Source organism: Cololabis saira, chromosome 12 (assembly GCF_033807715.1).
Source record: "Cololabis saira isolate AMF1-May2022 chromosome 12, fColSai1.1, whole genome shotgun sequence".
In the NCBI taxonomy this organism is placed as follows: Eukaryota; Metazoa; Chordata; class Actinopteri; order Beloniformes; family Belonidae; genus Cololabis; species Cololabis saira.
The window spans coordinates 15,292,579-15,314,087 of record NC_084598.1 but is presented as its reverse complement, the minus strand read 5'-3'; the positions used below and the strand labels follow the sequence as shown (position 1 = coordinate 15,314,087).

The 21,509-nt window shown below is 47.7% G+C and overlaps 1 protein-coding gene across 1 annotated transcript in view; it reads right to left on the bottom strand.

Moving 5' to 3' along the window:
• Positions 1–21,509, bottom strand: part of plxna3 (plexin A3) — a 117,256-nt gene that overhangs the window by 22,471 nt on the left and 73,276 nt on the right. Inside the window, exons 9-22 of the mRNA XM_061735689.1 lie at positions 20,641–20,764; positions 20,389–20,545; positions 20,156–20,255; positions 19,877–19,991; positions 12,526–12,726; positions 3,135–3,231; positions 2,862–3,052; positions 2,599–2,747; positions 2,394–2,514; positions 1,756–1,892; positions 1,512–1,682; positions 1,263–1,356; positions 421–540; positions 6–125 (exon numbers count right to left, since the gene is read on the bottom strand). Of these exons, the coding sequence (XP_061591673.1) occupies positions 6–125; positions 421–540; positions 1,263–1,356; positions 1,512–1,682; positions 1,756–1,892; positions 2,394–2,514; positions 2,599–2,747; positions 2,862–3,052; positions 3,135–3,231; positions 12,526–12,726; positions 19,877–19,991; positions 20,156–20,255; positions 20,389–20,545; positions 20,641–20,764 (1,897 nt within the window). The remainder of the gene's footprint in view (positions 1–5; positions 126–420; positions 541–1,262; positions 1,357–1,511; positions 1,683–1,755; positions 1,893–2,393; positions 2,515–2,598; positions 2,748–2,861; positions 3,053–3,134; positions 3,232–12,525; positions 12,727–19,876; positions 19,992–20,155; positions 20,256–20,388; positions 20,546–20,640; positions 20,765–21,509) is intronic.

The following is a 21,509-nucleotide window of genomic DNA, read 5'->3' as shown; positions in this document are numbered from 1 at the left end:
CTCACCTTGAGGATGATCGGTGAGCCGGGCTTCACCTCCAGGATCCCAGAGTTCCCGAGAACGTCAAAGGTTGGGTTTGGGTAGTGTGTGAACGGGGTGGAGTTTAGGACGAGCAGCGAGGAAACCTGCACAGGTCCAGAACAGAGTCAAGCATTCATTTCCGTTCTATTGTTCTTCACTCAATTTCTGTTGTTTAATTTCTCCACAGTTTCGCACACAAACAACTGTGAATTTCAATACCATTGTGATTTATCATATGAAATGGGAAATTAGTCTACATCCAGTCTGTTGTCTTCAAAGCAAACCGGTCCAGTCCGGACCAGAGATTCTGGTAGAGAGCTTCATTTAGAGTCCGAGCTCCTCCCACGACTGTGGTGGAGCCGGTTCTGGAGCTGGTTCCTGCTGCAGGCAGCACCTTACCTGGTCCAAGATGAAGCCGAACTCGTCGGGCCGCAGCGCCCCCTCCGGCGGGCTGGGCTGGTTGTAGACCAGGCCCGGAGCCAGACAGGTCATGGTGCTGTCGTTGATCACGTTGCAGTACTGCAGAGAGAAGGAGAACTCGTCAAGCTTCAACTGGTCCACAACGTCAGGACCGGATGTGTCCGGACCACCGGGAACAGGTCCAGAACATCTGAGGTGTTGGAGCTTCAGGTGTGAAACTACTGCTGAGTCCAAACTAAGATGTTCACACGCTTTTAAAACATTGCTTTCAGTTCCCCGGGAACTGGAATTCCACTGTCACTCAAACGCGCCGATGACCACGGTAGAACGTGGAGGCGGAGCCTCTTTGCAGACGCCTGGAGACGACCTCAGGTGTCTGCAGAGATGACCTCGGTGAAATCACCATGCGATACTTTACATAAACTTCCCAAAGTAAAAAAGTAAAATGTCCAAAATATGTCTTTAAGGGTTAGTTGAGCTGCACTGTCTTCGTTCAAAGATCAATAATCAACCAGTAACAGATGATCAGCTGTGGTAGATGGCAGTGCCAACTCCGAGTCGGAGCAGTCTAGAGTTGGACCGGGTCCCGTGTTTGCACAAATGTCGTGCGCCCACATCACGAGGAACTCCTATTGTAAGCCTCTGACAACGTCATCCTTCGTTAGTGGCAGCGTGGAGCGGGTCCTGCAGAACTACCAGGACTGGTTCCACACCCCACGATCAGGACGGTTTGTCACATCAAATAAACCGAAGCGTCAGCGCGACACGGCGCAGCTGAGACAGAAACACGTTACTGAGCATGTTAATCAGGATGATCTTACGTTGTTGGTCTCCACTCCTCCGTATTTGGCTCTGACTTTGGGCTCCTGGATGGTCAAGAGGTTGGTTCCCGTTACCGTGATCACCGTGCTGCCACTGCACACACACACACACACACACACACACACACACACACACACACACACACACACACACACACACACACACACACACACACACACACACACAGGTTTCAGATCAAAGACTCTGATCAGTTCCTTACACCAGTGAGGATCTGGATCAGCACTTACTTGAGGATGGTCCAGTTGGGTTCGATGCTGGTGATGGTCGGGTCCTCCGTGTACTTGTAGGTAATCTCTGAGTTGGTCACGTTGGCGTTGTCAATCATCAGATGGATGGGGGCGGGGCCAGTGCTGGTGCTGGAGGCGGGAGTGATGCAGACCACCTCTCGGCTGGACCTCCTGGGGGGACAAGCAGTTAGAACCTCTGCTGGCCTGATGGAGCAGACTAATAGCTGGCGTTCTGGACACTGACTTGACGAACAGACACTCCTCGTTGTTGATGTAGACGGAGACGTTGCTGCCGGCGTCCAAGTAGCGGCCGGTCACCATCAGCCTGGTTCCTCCGGAAACAGGACCCTTCAGCGGTTGGATCCGGGTGAAACTGGGGCTCTGGAAGAGACAGAGGACCCAAGTTCACTGAGAGGCGTCTCTGCAGAGGGACTCTTGCAGAGCGGCTATCTGGTGTCTGCAAGCGGTTGGATGAGTTAGTGACACATCATCCACCTCAGTGGACGTCAGGGACACGCCACACTTCCTGTGTCTACAGCGACACACCCAATTAATGTCCAACTTCAGAGTTTGAGCCAAGAGACAAAAAACACCAGAGGACATGGTTCTCATTAAGAAACACTGAAGGATCAGAAATACTTTTAATAAAACATATACTTATATATTAAAACAGACTGAGAAAAAACAGCAAGTTTTACTTCCAAGCAGTGGAGTTCTTCCTTGCCACTGTTTGGCTTAAGGTTTTTCTCCCACCTAACTCTAACCCTAGAGACCACTTCTGTTGTAAAATTGAATTGAATTGAATTGTAATACGGTACAGAGATTTCTGGGTAATCTGGGAGCTCTGGTACCACAAACACACGACGACAGGTGAAAACCCACCACGAAGGAGTAGGACTGCGTGGAGAAGGTCCGATACTCTAAGGTGCACATGCCGATGCAGACCTCCACAGGACCGCCCGGCGAGTGGGGGAGGAGGGCTTCAGCCATTTCACACACAATCCTGAGGACACAAGGACACGGGGAGACGGAGTCAGATCACGAGTCCCTGATGGTGTTGTATGGACACACTGAGACGCTCACCCACCTCTCTGCGCTGATGTACTGCGAGGGGACTGGGTTGCAGCGCACGCCGGCCACCTGGACTTGAGAAATCTCCTTCACCTGCAGGCCCAGGTTCTCTCCCTCGATGGTCATCCGGGTGCCCCCCTCCCGAGGCCCCGTCAGGGGGGTTATCTGTGGGGGAGGGGCAGGAGATCAGTCACTAACCAGTAATTGATCACGTACCTCATATAAGACAACAGATAAACGGCTGCAGACGGCACCAGAGGTTGCCGGTTCGACACCCACCTTTGTGATGCGCGGGTGGCTGCAGCGCAGGTTGTGTCGGCCGTGGTGCATCCAGTTCTGCTCGGGGGAGGGGCAGTGTTGCCGTAGGAGACACTTCCTGCTGTCGGCGCACCAGCCGCACTCGAAGGTCGCCGGCGCTTTCAGGCACTGGCCGCAGCTGGAGCGCTGCGCCTCGCACTTGTACAGCAACGCTGGCGAACACAGCACCGACAGGGTCAGATAGGCCCCGCCCACACACAGATCACCCCCTCTCAAGAAAGGCTGCAGCTTTACCTTTCATGTAGGCCGGCTTGTCGATGAAGAAGTCTCCGTCCCAGACGATGGAGAAGTCCACCTGGAGGTCGCCGGCCTCGTCACCGTCGTACCAGTACTGGGAGGAAACACAGGGGGGTTGACATGGGCTCTGGTTAACTGGCATGTAGTTCATGATGTGTTTTTAACATCATAAAACAAGAAAGAAGGAAACAGACACACGGACGAGTGCAGCAAAGAAACAAAGGAATACCACAAACGAGTGGAGAGGCTCTATCTCCACACCGGTTGTTAGGCTGCTGGTGACCAGCGATGTAGGAGAACTCAGCAAGGTACCAGCATCAGGGCTTCCTGGTCTGCCATCAGTTGGAGGACTTACAGTTCCACTACCGACCACTAAGATCTGGATCCAGACCTGCGGTTCCTCTACGACCACTAGGGTTCGGATCCAGACCTGGGAGATCAAGCAGGTATCCAGGACCAGCTCCCTCCACCGCTTCGACTGGTGGATCAGACAGGGTGGCTATTTCTTGCAGCAGCTGGGTCTCTTGGGTCTCTTTACTAATTGGGCCGCTACCCAACAGCTACCCAGCTTAGCTCTGCCACCAGTCCCGGCTAGTGACATCTGAACTGAGGATGATGTAATCGATCGTAAAGAAATGTTAGTTACCGTCATGAGTTAGCATGACCTAAGCTCAACTCATGGACCATATAAAACGGTTTTGATGCCCATTTTTCTTCGTACTTTGTACTAAAACTTTCACCCTCTCAGAGTTGTCATGGATGTGAAACCAAACTAAAACATGTACCAAATATGTTTATTTCACTAAAGTTGAATGTGGAGGTGGAGATTAACTCACTGTTGCAGCCTCTAGAGGTCAGTCGAGGAACTGTAACCAAACTTGGCTGAGCTAAAGTGAGCGTTTACCAACCAACGCCGAGGTTCGTTCGTTCCGCCCAAATTCCCAAATTTGGATTAACCAGAGTTGGGTGGAGTCAGCTCCTGACAACAGCTGTTTTCCTGTTATTGATCCAGACCGGGCCGAGAAGCCCCTGCTAGCCCCTGCCTTCAACTTTCACGTGAAAAATAAAACACAAACATGTTTTTCCCACTGTCGGCAGCTTAATCAGGCCCGACTCAGGTTCAACAAGTCCAAGAACCGGTTTGTTTCGGTTTGTGAGGCTGATTGCGGGCAGAGCTCCGGTCCAACTCCCACCAATCTGGAGAACTGAAGCTGATTCCAGAAGTCTGGTTCAAGGAAAAGAACAGCCGCGTCCACCACTAGAGACAACGAGGACGGGGGGACCGAGCGTGCAAACACAGAGAGACGGTGCAAAAGATAATCCAGAACTGAATCTGCCCACTGTGAAAGCGTTGACTGTCATTACTGAAGGACGCCCATCTTTACCGTAACCACGAAGACATGAAAGACACCTCCTTCCACCTTGACTCCACTTACAGCCTCATTCAGGCCAGAACCTGCGGGCCAGGGTTTCCCCGGATTACTCTTGTTGAGCAGGATCAGGCCTGTATCTGGCCCGGATCTGGATCTGCCAAAACGGGCTCGGCTGTGGCCTGATCGCAGTAAAGTTGCCTTCAGAAACCCATGGGTGGCATCACCGAGGGTTCAGCCAGGTCTTTTACACGGTCAGCGTACGTGCACACGTAGAGCAGAGTGGCTGCAGGTCTCCATGGTAACCAGCAAAACACAGCCAGAGAACCCTGATCTACCTGCTGCTCTCATCTGACACAATGAGACGTTAACGGAGGAAACAACTGACAGTAGAATCATGTGTGTGCACGTGTGTGTGTGCACGTGTGTGTAGTCTTTATGTAGCGAACAATACAAGTCTTTCTGAGAGCGGTCGAAAAGACAAAGCTGCGTCCTGAATATGTCAGCTCGACTTGAGCAGCACCAGATAATCCAGCACACACACATGCACGCACACACACACACACAAACACAGAAAGCTGAGACAAGCTGAGTTTTCTAAAAGATTGAAAATCAATGTGTCTTAATGACTCTGCTCTGCTGCTCATTTCATTAGCACGCACACGCACACAAACACACACACACACACACACACACACACACACACACACACACACACACACACACACACACACACACACACACACACACACACACACACACTCGCGTGACTATCATTAGTAGGACATCGCGCAGACTTAGATACGTTTTGTGGAGCCGAACCCAAACACTCACCTTCTAGATCATATTATACTAAAAGCTGTTCTGGACCTTAATTAAATTACGTGTACGATAGAAATATTGATATGATAAAAAAACAAAAAAGAATTTGAATGAAAGTGGTTTCTAAGTTTTTAGTTCTGTATTGGTTCCGTGTAAATCAGTGGTAATACTGGGGGGGTTTGGTCAACAAAAACATAAAAGTGTCGGGGGCCTAACTGTTACTCACTGTTACCAATCATCACCGGTGCCATGGTTACCGGGGGAAGAGGCCACAGATTTACACACACAAAGCATGATACAAATGTGAAAAGCTCAACTTTCATAATTTAAAGAGACAGAAAGTCGTGTGACGATGACCAGCCTGAGGCGAAGACCCACCGGGCTATCAGTCAAACAACAACATCACAGCCGACCTTGGATTTCTCTCTCAAGTTTTTCACCACGATCAGGATTTGGAACTCCAGACTGATGGAATCGCAGGTCTAAGACTGTTTCTGTTGCCGGTAGGAGCTCACAGAACCTGGATGACATGATTATCTGTCCAGGAAGCATCCAATCTTTTCATTAGTCTGACTGAATGATACCTGGAGTCATGTGGATTCCTTTGGCGGTGAAGGTTCCACTGAGGTGTCAATCATCCAAATCAGTCAGACCTGCTGAGATGCAGCCTTTTGCAAGCACCGACACCGGATAAAACGGATAAAACCGCTGTAATGATGTCACCAGAGGTTTTCTGACCCGTGTGCCTTTTTTAACGGATGATGTTGGTGAGAACTGACCTAGCCCAAACGTAGTTAAATCCACAAAGGAAGATGGGTGGAGCAAATAGACCTGGAACGATCTTACAGGTTTCAGCTTCGCCAAATTAGCTTATGCTAAACAATGATATTAACTCATATATTTTACATTAATTCTGATCAAATCTGTCAAACGTCCTCATTTCAAATGTCACTGAAACATTAGAAACGAGTGCTACCAGAGTTAAAACCAGGACTAGCAGAACTCTGACACCAGGACTAGCTGAGCTGAAACCAGGACTAGCTGAGCTGAAACCAGGACTAGCTGAGCTGAAACCAGGACTAGCAGAACTGAAACCAGGACTAGCTGAGCTGAAACCAGGACTAGCAGAACTGAAACCAGGACTAGCTGAGCTGAAACCAGGACTAGCAGAACTGAAACCAGGACTAGCTGAGCTGAAACCAGGACTAGCAGAACTGAAACCAGGACTAGCTGAGCTGAAACCAGGACTAGCAGAACTCTGACACCAGGACTAGCAGAACTCTGACACCAGGACTAGCAGAACTCTGACACCAGGACTAGCAGAGCTAAAACCAGGACTAGCAGAACTGAAACCAGGACTAGCAGAACTGAAACCAGGACTAGCAGAACTCTGACACCAGGACTAGCAGAACTCTGACACCAGGACTAGCAGAACTCTGACACCAGGACTAGCAGAACTCTGACACCAGGACTAGCAGAGCTAAAACCAGGACTAGCAGAACTGAAACCAGGACTAGCTGAGCTAAAAACAGGACTAGCTGAGCTAAAACCAGGACTAGCTGAGCGGAAACCAGGACTAGCTGAACTCTGACACCAGGACTAGCAGAGCTGAAACCAGGACTAGCAGAACTGAAACCAGGACTAGCAGAACTGAAACCAGGACTAGCAGAGCTAAAACCAGGACTAGTAGAACTGAAACCAGGACTAGCTGAGCTAAAAACAGGACTAGCTGAGCTAAAACCAGGACTAGCTGAGCGGAAACCAGGACTAGCTGAGCTAAAACCAGGACTAGCTGAACTGAAACCAGGACTAGCAGAACTGAAACCAGGACTAGCAGAACTGAAACCAGGACTAGCAGAGCTAAAACCAGGACTAGTAGAACTGAAACCAGGACTAGCTGAGCTAAAAACAGGACTAGCTGAGCTAAAACCAGGACTAGCTGAGCTGAAACCAGGACTAGCAGAGCTGAAACCAGGACTAGCTGAGCTAAAACCAGGACTAGTAGAACTGAAACCAGGACTAGCTGAGCTAAAAACAGGACTAGCTGAGCTAAAACCAGGACTAGCAGAGCTAAAACCAGGACTAGCAGAGCTGAAACCTGTAAAGTTGCACATTTTAACCTGGAGATGAACCTACTGGGATCCAGATCATAGCGGTCGGTAGAGGAACCGCAGGTCTGGATCCAGACATTAGTGGTCAGAACGACATGTTTATATGGTTAATGAAGATGAAGTATCTGCTGGGGTTGATAGAAGAGTGAGCGGGACCGGAGAAGCACCGAGGACCACTCGAGGACTTCGTGTCAGTCGGGGGGACAGAGGACAGATTCAGATTCAGGTTCTGGTTCAGGTTCAGGTTCAGGCCTGTAGCAGGCTGATGTCCTGATGGTTCAGGTGATCAGTCTGTGAATGCACTGAAGGTCCTCGCAAACGCAGAATAGCTATATGTGTGTGTGTGTGTGTGTGTGTGTGTGTGTGTGTGTGTGTGTGTGTGTGTGTGTGTGTGTGTGTGTGTGTGTGTGTTGAGTGATGACCACACAGCTGAAATATGTGAAATACCAGAACCAATCTTCAGAGAGCTGTGTGTCTCTAATGCCCTCATTTTCCATTAAAAGCAGCCAGCTGAGCCCAGCAGAGCAGCATCATAACTCATCCCCACACACACACACACACACACACACACACACACACACACACACACACACACACACACACACACACACACACACACACACACACACACACACACACACACACACACACACACACACACACACACACACACTTTCATGGACAAAGTGCTGCTGAACACTTCCCGACTCCACAGATGATGATGAGCGGCGATGCTGCTGAACGCTGCTCATCTGCCGCTCCAACAGAACCACACGGCGACCCGTCCTACCTGAACACTCCCAACCCACCGACCCACGGGGACGCGCTGACAGAGACAAAAGACGTCTGTATGTGCACGTGCTCTTTAACAGTTGCTAATTGCCCCTCTGGGGATAAATAAAGTTTGGACTGATTGAATTATCAGCGTGAGGAGAGACGCTTCAGGAACACTTCAGTCACTGAACAGGGAGAGTGATTAATAGTGATCACTTTTGGCATTGATCCTTTATCTTTGTTTTGGTGTCAAGCTGATCTCCTGCAGGCGCATGCTGTGAAGACGCCAGGAGTTGTAAACCTGAAAGTACGTTTGTTTCACTGCTGACAGAAGTGGACGAGCGCCTCATCTTCTGTCTGGAACGTTGACGAATGTTGGACGGTCCCTCCGTGGCGTCAGCCACGGGTTTAGAGGAGCTGAAGAAGATCTGGACCGAGCCAAACGTGCCACAGGTGGATTCAGCAAACGGGTGGAGCAGAAGCCGGCTAGAACACGCCCACCGAGGTGACCTGACACAAATCTGTCTGATGTACAGGTGATCCTTCAGACCAATGAGACCAGAGCAGAGCTGTTCGGTCACAATCCTCAGAAACGTCGTTTCACCGGTTTTAGAAGCGGTGCTAAAAGTGCATCTCTGAGAGGGTTAAACCATCTTCTATCCTCAAAGCTCTGCGGAGAGCAACCTGCCATCTCTCCACGTCTTCATAAAGTCTCACATTTGAGTCTATTGGCTTCCTGGGACCAGCTGAGCGCTTGGATGTAATTGCATGATGTATGTTTTGTGTCACTCGGCTTGTTATTCGCAGTAATTCGGAGGGAAATATTTCTCCCACTGGGATGATGAGCTCGAGACGATTTAGAGTCTTGTTTCTTTTCCTTTTTCTGCTCTCTGTCACTCTCCTGCTGGGCCTCAACGTCTCCGTGCTGGCGGGCACCGCTGGATGGCGGTTCTGTGGTTGCCATGGTAACCCCTGCCTGGTCCCCATGGGGTCACAGGTGCCGGGCGACAGGACATGCACGTTGGTGTTACACGGCTCCGGCTGCAGCTCCTCAGATGTCCACCAGGTGGTGCTGCGTTAAACCTGAGGGCACCGTTGCGATTTTAGCACCTCCAGGAAACGTAATTTCCGAGCTGAGATTAAAAACCCAACAGAGCCGGAGAGACTGCTGCGGCCGATTCTGGTTGGTCTGGAAAAGGTCTGTGGAAAAAATGTATCTCGCCTTGGAGGCTGCATGTCAGACTTGACTGAAAGACACGAGCTGGACGTCGTCTAGATGACGGACCTCTGGCAGCAGCTGGATCCTGTGTTCATCCCAGATTCATCTCTGACCTGTGCAGGACCTTTACAAGTAGACGGACCAGATCATCATCAACACTCCACAGGGCTGGTCTTTACGAGGCTGGGACGACCAATGGGTTACCAGGTTCCAGCTCCTCTAGTCCAGGTTCCAGCTCCTCTAGTCCTGGTTTCATCTCTTCTAGTCCTGGTTTCAGCTCCTCTAGTCCTGGTTTCATCTCCTCTAGTCCTGGTTTCATCTCCTCTAGTCCTGGTTTCAGCTCCTCTAGTCCTGGTTTCATCTCCTCTAGTCCTGGTTTCATCTCCTCTAGTCCTGGTTTCAGCTCCTATAGTCCTGGTTTCAGCTCCTCTAGTCCAGGTTCCAGGTCCTCTAGTCCTGGTTTCAATCCACTACTTTGAACACGTGTTTCGATTATTTAGTTAAAAGCGTTTCTTTCACCACATTCTGCATCACAATGCAGTTGAAGAAAGAGGAGAAAAATGACGAGGACTTTCCACCCGGAGAACTGAGGCGAAAAATGATGAGTAAAAAGCGAGAGAAGAAGGAGAAGAAAAACAGAAAAGATCATGTAGAGCAGGAGGGAATTAGCCGAAGTCCCTGTGGAATAACTGGAGGTGAAGATGGCGGGATAAATGAGGAGGAGGACGAGGGAAACGTGGCGTCATTAGCCATCCGCTGACAGCTCCCATCAGGCTGTAATCTATCACGTGTTCTCCCACATCCTGGCCTCATCACATGACCGTCCATCACGTCCAGACCGAGCAGGCTAACGACAGGCGTCATGTTTACATGTCTGCAGCATGTGGACGGGTGCGCTGCAGACAGCTGGTTCCTCATGTTTACACCTGCATGCTAACACATCCAGAGTTCACGAAAGCTTTACTTCAACCGACAAACCACAAACTCACGCAGAGCAGGATCAGGGCGACGACAGCAACGGCTACGCTTCACAGCGTGACCTCAGTGTGGCGCTGCTGTCAGGTGATGGTGCTGCACTAACTGGTTTTGGAGACAGACCTGAACACGTTTTACTTTGCCCTGGTGTTTAGTAACAAGGACACGCTCTCAGTTTCTTGGTTCAAGCTGGACTTTGAAGAGACGCTGCGGCCGCCACGTCTCGTACCGCCTCAGTTCTCCGGTTGGAAAGTCCTCGTCATGTGGTAACCAGCGACAGCTGAACCAACCGACTTTCTTCACCTTAAATACAAGTCAGGCTTTTTTTCTGCATATTTGGTTAGTTTCTTCCTTCCTTTCTTTCTTTCTGAGGGCGCTTGGCTAGCTACAAATGTTGGCATACGCTGTTTATTGGAGCCTGACCAGCAATCCTAATTCTTTTCCTCTTTGATCCAAAGAGTATTTCTGGTTTTCCTGGATTGGACTTTGATTTCCAGGGGTGGTATCAGAGGATTGCCTCTGCACACCATACAGGCATACAGCAGTTCTGAAGATGAACCTGAGGCTGTTGCTGCGAATGCTGATGTTTCCCCGCCCTGGTCCTCGAGCACCGCTGCCCTGCAGGTTGTAGAAGTTTCCCTGCTGCAACACCACCCTGATACACATGACATAGTTATCAACAGACTTGTGCAAACCTTGATGACTTTCATTTAGTATCAGGTGTGTTGACACAAGTAGACACCTGCGACATGCAGGACGGGGGGCTCGAGGACCGGGGCTGGGAAACACTGGCGTAAGACGAGACCTTTGGAATAACTGTCTGTAGATGCTGGTGTACCACAAGGCTTTGCATGAAGACCCCTGCTTTTTAATCTTAAATGATTTAAATGATTGAGCTAACATGTTATGTGTAAATGTGATTCTGACGTATGTTCCGGCTCACAGAAGTGATTGGGTCAAAACTCTGGACCTGCCGCTACAAACACAACTCAAATTAGCTGCCCGGGACACCAGAACGTCTCACAAACGGTTCTGGAAAACTGAAAAGACGACGTGACTTCCTTGAAACGATATCAGCCCAAAACCCCCGAAAAAAACCAAACAGGGTTAAAAATTCCCCCGAATAATTTTCAACCGAGAGACTGGACACGAGTGAGATTCTGTGTATGTCTGTGTGCTGGTTGGCCCAGTTCCACTGGGAATGGAACTTAATTAAATTCAGACACACAGTGACCATCTGTGTGTGTGTGTGTGTGTGTGTGTGTGTGTGTGTGTGTGTGTGTGTGTGTGTGTGTGTGTGTGTGTGTGTGTGTGTGTGTGTGTGTGTGTGTGTGTGTGTGAGCTGTTGTCTGCTGCAGCAGCGCTATGTCAGTGCATGTGTTTGTGTGTGTGAGGTGTGTTTGGGGCAGCGTCGCCGACAGGGAGACAGATGAAGGACAGGAAATGAGTACGAGCAGACGGACAACATTTGGTGTGTGTGTGTGTGTGTGTGTGTGTGTGTGTGTGTGTGTGTGTGTGTGTGTGTGTGTGTGTGTGTGTGTGTGTGTGTGTGTGTGTGTGCGCGTGTGTGTGTTATCAGAACCAACGACAGTAACTGGCGAGTGTATTCTATGCAGAGGACAATAATCAATCTGTGCTGTTGAATAGGTCTTTCTTGGACTGATGTCCAGGTCCGGGTCAAGGACTTGTAAACTGTGTCAGTGAAAGTCCTCACAAAGACTCTCTGTGTGGGTGAGTGTTTGTGTTTGTGTGGAGACGCGTCGAAGACGAGCCCGACCATGAACGCACGCAGCAGGAACGAGGACACGATGGACAGAAAATCAGAGACTGGTTTTGAAATGATTCTGTGGGATTACAAATCAAAACTGAACCAGTGAAACAGTCCTGAGTTGGTCCCATAAGAAAAGACATGAAATAATTTACCGCAGTGACACTCAGATTCATGAAGTGTCACCCTGACCGTGACCCTGACCATGAAGTACCACCTTGAAGCGTTACTCTGATCGTGAAAAAAATCACAACAAAGAACCTGCAAATACAAACGTAGAGATGTGTGCAAACATGGTGTTTAGGTGTTCTCAGGAGCAGTGCATGCTGGGTAGTGTAGTGCGTCTCACCGAGGTGTTCTGACACTGGATGCAGGAGGAGTTGAAGCGCACGGCGGGGATGCGCTGCACTTTTCCCTGGATGTTGAACACACACTCGTAGTTCTTCTGGCCCGACTGAGGCTGGGGGAGGTTCCGAGCTCGCAGCGTGATTGGACGGACCATCCCGGCGGGAACCAAGATGTCAGCAGTGGGGAGGATCTGAGGACAGCCCTGCAGAGACACGGAGAGGGATTTAGCTGCTAGCAGTTTGTGATGGATGAACGGAAACCCCGCCGGTGAGAGCAATGTGTTTCAGTGTTTTCACGCCTGGTTTCTGTCAGCTGTCCACACGAGCTGAGACACGCAAGACTGCTTTCATCCTGAATATGTGAACACTCCGGTTGATCTCTGAACCAACTGAAAAGACCGAAGGACACTAGATGTTGCTCCTGAATAAATATATAAATAATAATAAATAAATAAATAATAATACATTTTATTTGTAGTGCACTTTTCATTAAAACAAATCTCAAAGTGCTACAAGTTAAAATCAACCAATGAATGATGAATAAAATCAGCTGGAAAAGGATTTTTTTTAAATGTGGGTTTTTAGGCCACGTTCAAAAGCGTCCACAGTCTGCAAGCCCCTCAGGTGGTCTGGTAGGGCTTTCCATAGGCGAGGAGCAGCAGAACTGAAGGCTCGATCACCCATTGTGCAGAGTTTTGGGGGTTTTTAAGAGGTAGGTGGAGGAGGAACGGAGGGAGCGTGAGGATGTCTGAGGAGTGAGGAGATCCATGAGGTAAGCCGGGGCAGTTCCATGAACACATCGGTGGGTGAGGAGAGAGACCTTGTACTGAATCCGGAGTGATACAGGAGTGATACAGGGAGCCAGTCGAGGGTTTTGAGAATGGGAGTGATATGACTGTATTTTCGCACCCTCATCAGGATGCAAGCAGCTGGCTGGAGGGAGATCGCCAGGGAGCTGGAAGTTTCTGATAAGAGAATAATATATAATAATAAGATAATATATAATAATAATAATAATAATAATAATAATAATAATAATAATAATAATAATAATAAGATAATATTGCTTTCTGCCACTTTATTGATGTTTTTTGTAGTGAAATGAGGAGGTATCATAGAGATAACTTCTCATTTCAACTAACTGGATCAACCGTTCCTCATCCGTGACTGTTTCCTACAGCGCTTTCAACCGGCTTTCAATGCGAGCGGCAGGAAGAAAATAGAAGAACATTTAAATATCATAATATCAAGCTTGTTTTCTGTTTAGAAAGCACAAACGTAGGAAGATAACAAGTACTCACCCACCTTTTACTTGTTTCTTTACTCTTTTAGGAGTTTTTTTAGGAGTTTCTTTCAGGAGCGCACAGGCGGGTAGTGCGGCGAGAATAGGCTGATTTATGCTTCCGCGTAAAATCGACGGCGTAGCCTACGCCGTAGGCTCTGCGTTGGTGTAACGCGGAACCATAAATCAGCCTTTTAAAAAGCGAGTTTCAGCTGTCAATCAAAATAATGTGAGGGCCCATAACGCTGTCAGTGTGACAGAGAGCGTCCGATGCCACGCAGTGCGACGCGATAGTCGGACGGTCGCATGCAGTTAGGACAGGCTGTTATAGCGAGGGATTACTGTATATATATATATATATATATATATATATATATATATATATATATATATACACATATATATATATCTCAGGCCCAGGTCCCCTAAGGCAGTCTCTACAGAGCATCAACACTGAAAATGGCCTCGTCGGTTTGGGAGTTTTACAATGTCCGAAAAGGACAACAAATTTGCAGTTTGCAAAAGAGATACCCCGATGAGGAATGTTACAAAAGAATTTCAACAACAAACCTGATAAAACATTTGAAAGTTTCTCACATCAAGGAGTATACTGAGTTTTCAAAGGCAGAAAAAGAAAAGGAGCGTGCAGCAACGCTGCTAACTCAGCTGAACGTAACAGAGACCTATAAAAGACAGCAGCAACAGCAAGAAAAATAAAGAACTACATCGTAAGGTAATGGATTCATATGCTTTGCTCATCAGCCGCTTTTCGTTGACATTGGGTTTAAACGCCTCGTTAGCTGCTTGGATCCAAGGTACACGCCGCTGAGTCGTAAATATTTCACTGATGAATGTCCGCCGGAGCTATACCAAACTATTTACAGTCACATCCAACCCTAGCCCATATGCAGGCGGAGAATCGTGTCAGTCGGCTTCACAAGTGACATTTGGAGCTCTAGTGTGAAGAGTTGTGCTTTACTCACAAGAGTTTCCACACACACGGCGGATGCTATCGCTAAAGCTTTCGTCAAGCTTTCATAATTCAATTTTATTTTAAGTTTTAATTCCTTTTTCCACATGAAAACTAAGGTGTATAGTTTACAACTTGTATCAACTCGTGTCTACTGTTATGTGTGTTGGTGCACTGCACATGTTGTCTTTTCTACTAGTCCTGGTCTCTGAGCTCCCAGTCCTGGTTTCAGATGTGATGAGAATGAATGTTCAGTATCATCAGTTCGTAGCATAAATGATCTGCAATCCAGCCAAGTGGTTCTAGCAGGCCTCCAGGCTCCTCGTGCTACCATCCACACGTCCACAAACGTCGTCAGTTCCCACAAGATGTCCTTGTGCTGGTCACAAGCTCCGAGATGAAATCCATGTTCACGGAAAACCACACATGCGCATACACACACACATGCAGTCTCAGCGGGGTGAAACCTTCATTAATGAGCATCACCACGGTAATTAATTGCCTTGTGAGTGACTGGAGGACCATTAGCTCCACAGGTAGCGGGCAGAAGCACAGCGGAGTCTAGCGGTTTGTGTATGTGTGTGTGTGTGTGTTCAGGATGAAGGCCACATGTGTGTGTGAGTCTCTGAGCAAACACTCAACATCCACCCAAACCATCGACTCCACACCTGAGACTGTTTTCAGACCAAATCTGCAGAGAAACACACTGATCTTTGTTGCCATAGTTACAGCACTGCACAGGAGGGCAACAATCAACATCCCCAAATAAGAAAAGAAAAGCTGAGCTTGTATGGAAAAGAGGAATACAGTGGGGCAAAAAATTATTTAACCAGTTTAAAATATAAGTGAAGCCTCTAATTTTCATCATAGGTACACTTCAACTATGAGACAGAATTAAAATAAAATCCAGAAAATCCCATTGTCTGATTTTTAAAGAATGTATTTGCAAATTATAGTGGAAAATGAGTATTTGGTCAATAACAAAAGTTCATCTCAATACTTTGTTATATACCCTTTGTTGGCAATGACAGAGGTCAAATGTTTTCTGTAAGTCTTCAAAAGGAGATCACTGTCATGCTGAAAGACCCAGCCACGTTTCATCTTCAATGTCCTGCTGATGGAAGGAGGTTTTTTTACTCAAAATCTCACCATACATGGTCCCATTCATTCTTTCCTTACACAGATCAGTCGTCCTGGTCCCTTTGCAGAAAAACATCCCCAAACCATGATGTTTCCACACCCATGCTTCACAGTAGGTTTGGTGTTCTTTGGATGCAACTCAGCTTTCTTTCTCCTCCAAACACGACAAGTTGTGTTTCTACCAAAAAGTTCTATTTTGGTTTCATCTGACCATCTAACATTTTCCCAATCCTCCAGTCTTCCATTTTCTAATAATTGCTCCCACAGTTGATTTCTTCACACCACCTGCTTACCTATTGCAGATTCAGTCTCCCAGCCTGGTGCAGGTCTACAATTTAGTTTCTCACATCCTTGGACAGCTCTTTGGTCTTGGTCATAGTGGAGTTTAGAGTGTGACTGTTTGAGGTTGTGGACAGGTGTCTTTTATACTGATAACCAGTTAAAACAGGTGCCATTAATTCAGGTAACGAGTGGACAACAGAGGAGCCTCTTAAAGAAGAAGTTACAGGTCTGTAAAAGCCAGAAATCTTGCTTGTTTGTAGGTGACCAAATACTTATTTTACCCAGGAATTTACCAATTCATTCAGTAAAAATCCTAAAATGTGATTTCCTGGATTCTTTCCCCCCATTCTGTCTCTCATAGTTGAAGTTTAACTATGATGAAAATTACAGGCCTCTCTCCTCTTTTTAAGTGGGAGAACTTGCACAATTGGTGGCTGACTAAATACTTTTTTTCCCCACTGTAAATGAACACAAGGTTGGCGTGGGGGGTTTTGGCGATGTCTCGCGGCTCCAGCGCTCCTCCTCATGCTGACCTGGTCTCTCTTCTGGGGACGACTCTCCATCTTTCTTTGTGACGGGCGGCAGTAGGGCAGAATAACGGTTAAATACGAGGAACCAAACCTTCCCTTTCTCCTCCCCCGTCAGCCCCCTCATCTCTCGCTCCCGTTCTCTCCTTTCTCTGCCTAATTGCCTGGTAATTAACATTAATTGTAGGGATTGGACACTTTCATGTCAATTAAGCAGCTATTCATCTTCCATTAACTAATTAGCCAATCAGAGTTCGTTACTGTCGCGCTGTAATGACACCGAGCACCAATCAAGTCAGCCAAGACGTCCAAACAACTGGATCCCAGCTCGCCAACATCTCCGCTGATGAGAGGCGGAGCCGACGGTGAACAGCGGGGCTCGTTAGAGACACGTCTAAACGGTTAGTCGGCGGCGGAGGCGGCGGGGCGGTCGGGGGCACCAACTGAGGATGAATACTTCATAAACCATCACTTCTCTGCTGTAACTATGAGAGGGAAATGAGAATGAGAAGGTCGACAGCGCTGGTGTAGACACTCAGCCATCCTGGTCAATCTTCCCAGACTGGACCAGGTCACCTGGACTCGACTTCAAGATGTTTCAGAGCTCCTACTCCTAGTACACATCAGTCTGTCCTTGCAGAGAGTCTGTGGGCGGGTTAAAACCATGACGACATTTTGACTGACAACCTCCGGTGCTCTTGGATGGGGAGGAAGTATGACTCACCAGGGGCTTGTAAATTCTTCCAAATACTCTACGGTCTTGATATTGATGTTTTTATCACAAGTTGCTTGTTTGTCAGCGGTTTGGGTGTGGCGGGAGGTTTTAAAGCAGCATGACTCAGCTTTCCCGTCCTGCTGCTGAGATCAGCTGGTTCAGGGATAAAGTCGTTAAATAAAACCCGTTCCTGTCAGAAGGAGGAGGTGGCTTCTCCTCAACCGGCTGGGATGAAAGGCCACAACTTAGACGTCTCAGGGCTGGTTTTCGACGATTACGATGGACAATGACGTCCATTTACGACTCTCTCATTGGACAGCAGGTCAGATCTGCCTGCTGTCTCAATTTAAACTCATGATAACAACGTGGACAGGTGCAAACAGACGCCTGAAGCCCAGCAGCGTGATGTGAGCGGATGTCTGACGGAGGGAAAACGAGACCTGGATACCTTCACGTGCAGACCACGAGAGACTACAGATGCAAAACGTTCCTGAAGGTTCAACGCTGTGATCGGCTGTAAAATAGACTGAATTTCATGGAGATGGATTATCTAAAGTTTTATAAACACATCTATGTAACTAGAGCTCATATGATTGGTCGGCTTTCTAGACAAGGACTCTCCTCTTAAATACATTTCAGATTGGGTACGATGACTAAAGACGGAAAATGGTACCGGACCGTCAGCAATCTGACAGATCTGAGAAAAGGACACAGGAATCCTCCTGGATAAGATGAAAATGCGTTTTCTTCGAGTGCAACCGCCCCCGACGGGAACATTTCTGCCAGGAAACGTTCACAGTGGAGCTGGGTCCGTCTCAGAGAGCTGCTCTCAGCAGCAGACTCCTAAATCCCATCAGTCACACAGTCCTTGAACGCATCAGCAAGGACAGATTTAAACGGAGAGAGAGAGAGAGTGTGTGTGTGTTTCCACCCTTCGCTGTTGACCTTAAGCTTTACTGTTGTTTGCTCAGCCATGTAATGACGGAGAGGCAGCAGCTCCGACCTCCATCGTTGCTCCGTCCTGCAGAAAATCACTGGAAAGCTGCTCAATTTGGAGCCGGCGATACACGGACTTTTACCGAGGTCAAATAACAGAAACTCCTCATCTGAACACGAGAGCTAACGTACACGGAGCTCCAGAAAAGAGGCAGTTAAAGTCACCACGGATAAACAACGAGGAGTCAGGGGAAAAAATAAGGTGATGATGTGAGTAAATGTCCCATAAACCAGCAGCAGCGGTACACGGACATGAAGTCCTCCGTCACACAGCAACCCCGCCTTCAACAGAGAAGCTCCTTCTACATTTACAGGGTCGCTGTGTTTCTAAACTCAGTCACCCGCCGGAAACACTGGACACGCAAGGAACGACATGTTGACATCGTAACGAGAGCGCAACCCACCAGGGAGCGTTTAAGAACCAAGGAACAGCTGATCAGAGTAAAGGCGGCGAGTGGAGACACGTGTAACTGAAAAATGTCCATCCGGACAAACGAGAAGGTCCACCAGATGGTCCTACGAAGATGGTCCATCAAAGACGGTCCTTCTAAGATGGTCCATCAAACTTTGTCCTTCAAAGATGGTTCTTCAAAGACGGTCCATTAAAAAAAGGTTGGTAATGTCGACATCTCTTCCCCACACGAGTGATACCCTGACGATGGCATGTGGATCGTTAACATAGACATGTTCGTTTATTTATATATGCGCCCCTTAAGGGGTGTCTGGTCTCACTGAGGTAAGAGAGCTGCAAGGAGATATTGAACCTGGATCTGATGTTCTTTTATTGCACACACAAAACAATCTGTACTTGTTTTAGTTACAGCATGGAAACCTAACCCGTTTCGGATCACATTAACTGTCCCTGCGAGGAAAAATCCTGGATTTAAGGAGCAGTGTGTGTGCGTGTGTGTGCGTGTGTGTGCGTCAGGGTTGTAATAGTTTTGAATTTTTCATTTTAGTTTAGTTTTATTTCGTTTGACTTTTTCTCCTTCAATTCAGTTAGTTTTAATTCGTTTTTAGTGTGGGTTTGCTTTTATTAGTTTTTATATTTTCAAAAATGCTTAGTTTTAGTTTAGTTTTTATTAGTTTTACTTTTAGTTTTAGTTTTGACGTCACAGACCGTGAGGCGTTCAGGTGCCGTAGCTGCCAGTTGGAGAGAAACGGCCAGAGCGGAATAAATTGATCAAACCAAGAGTCTTATATTGACAGGGACGAAAACGGAGGAAATTATATCTATAATTTCAGTTTGTTTTAGTTAGTTTTCTAAACACACAATATAGTTTCAGTTAGTTATCGTTTTTGTCTTTTAATTTTCGTTTTTATTTAGTTCAGTTAACTAAATTGTTTTCTTAAATTTTAGTTTTCGTTATTTCGTTCGTTTTCGTGAACGATAATAACTCTGGTGTGCGTGTGTGTGTGTGTGCATCTCAGAGACATGTACCTCCATGTTCTTGACCCGTCCCTCCTGGAAGGAGCAGTCCTGCGGGTTGTTGGTGCAGACATGGCGGTATTTGCACCAAGTACACTGGAACTCACTGCTGACACAGGAAGTACACCTGAGAGGGACAAAAGAGAGGCTCTGATTGGTCGGGACTCAGTCACCTAATCTCAAGTGAGGGCTTCATGATAGCGGAGACAAAGAAAAAGCAAATGGGGAAACAGAAGAGGGCTGAGGAGACACCAAGGGAGGACGGAGGAATAGTTGGGGTGTGGGACTCACGAGCTGAGGACAGAGCAGTTGTAGTAGACGATGCTGGTGGAGATGAACTTGTGTCCGGTCTCCGTGGAGCGAAGACTGAGCTGCACCACCCTCTTCTCACCTGAAGACGACATCATCACAGTAATCAGCTCATGTGAATTAACGTCACGATGTGACAGAAGCGTGAGTCAGCAACCAGACCGGGAGTCAAAAGAGCCTTAACAAATACACAGTATAACGTGTTTTTGTCTCACCGTGGGAGTGCGTGAGTGTCGGCATGTCTTTCAGCGATGGCGACGTACACATCACATGTCCTTTAGCCATCACTTCGCCAGGTGTCTCAGTGAGGTCCTCGAAGACACAGGAAACACCACCTGAAAGTGCCGGAACATTCTGGATCCGAATGCTCAGCTGGACACAGACAAGAGGAAACGCTGTCTTAAATCAGCAGAGTGTGTGTGTGTGTGTGTGTGTGTGTGTGTGTGTGTGTGTGTGTGTGTGAGCACCTGTGTGGCGAGGGAGGTGACCGACATGTTGTTGGGGGTGACAGAGATGGACACACACTGATCCAGACGGGTGTTGAAATGCTGAGGCTCCGTCCCCTTGTCACATGCTTCCCGTCTGGAGCACCTGGGGGGGAGACAGAGTTCACCGAGGAGTCAACAAACGACGGACAAACAGCTGTTTACGTACATTTGTTCATGTTCAGTTAATGATGCAGCATCCAATCAGAAATCCACATCAATATTCATTCTGACCACTTGGAAACACATCACAAGAACGTTCACGTTTCAGTTCCTGTTGCAGGCCACATCACACCGAGACGCACTTCTGGTGGGACAAAGTGGTATTATAACAAGTCCCAGACCGTCGCCACCATAGATTGTATGAAACACTGTACGAAGCCTTTGGTCACGTGACCCATTAGTTTCTGAGCTCATTGGTTGCTCAAAAAGCGGGTGGGGAACACACCCACTGCATGTCAATCAAAGTTAGCTTTAGCTCTTAGCTCCTCCAGCCAAACCCCGCTGAAATATTTGCAGAACTGCCATCAGATATTCACAGCTGGATACACCGTTTAACAAGTTGGTGAAATCATGCTTTTTTTGAACCAGGCTGTCAGTTTATTTCTGCCCTAAAGTTGGACATTTTAACGTGGCGGTTGATGGAGAATGACTCGCTTTTGCAGCCTCTAGTGGCCAGTCGAGGAACTGCGACCTGAGTTCCTCACGAGACCCGGCAGTTAGCTTGCTCGCCACTCCTCAGCACATTATTGTATTGGATAAAACTGAAATCAGTTTTTCAGCATCAACGTAAATTTCATTAATCTTATTTCATAAATTTGTTACTTATTTAATTAACATATATATTTATT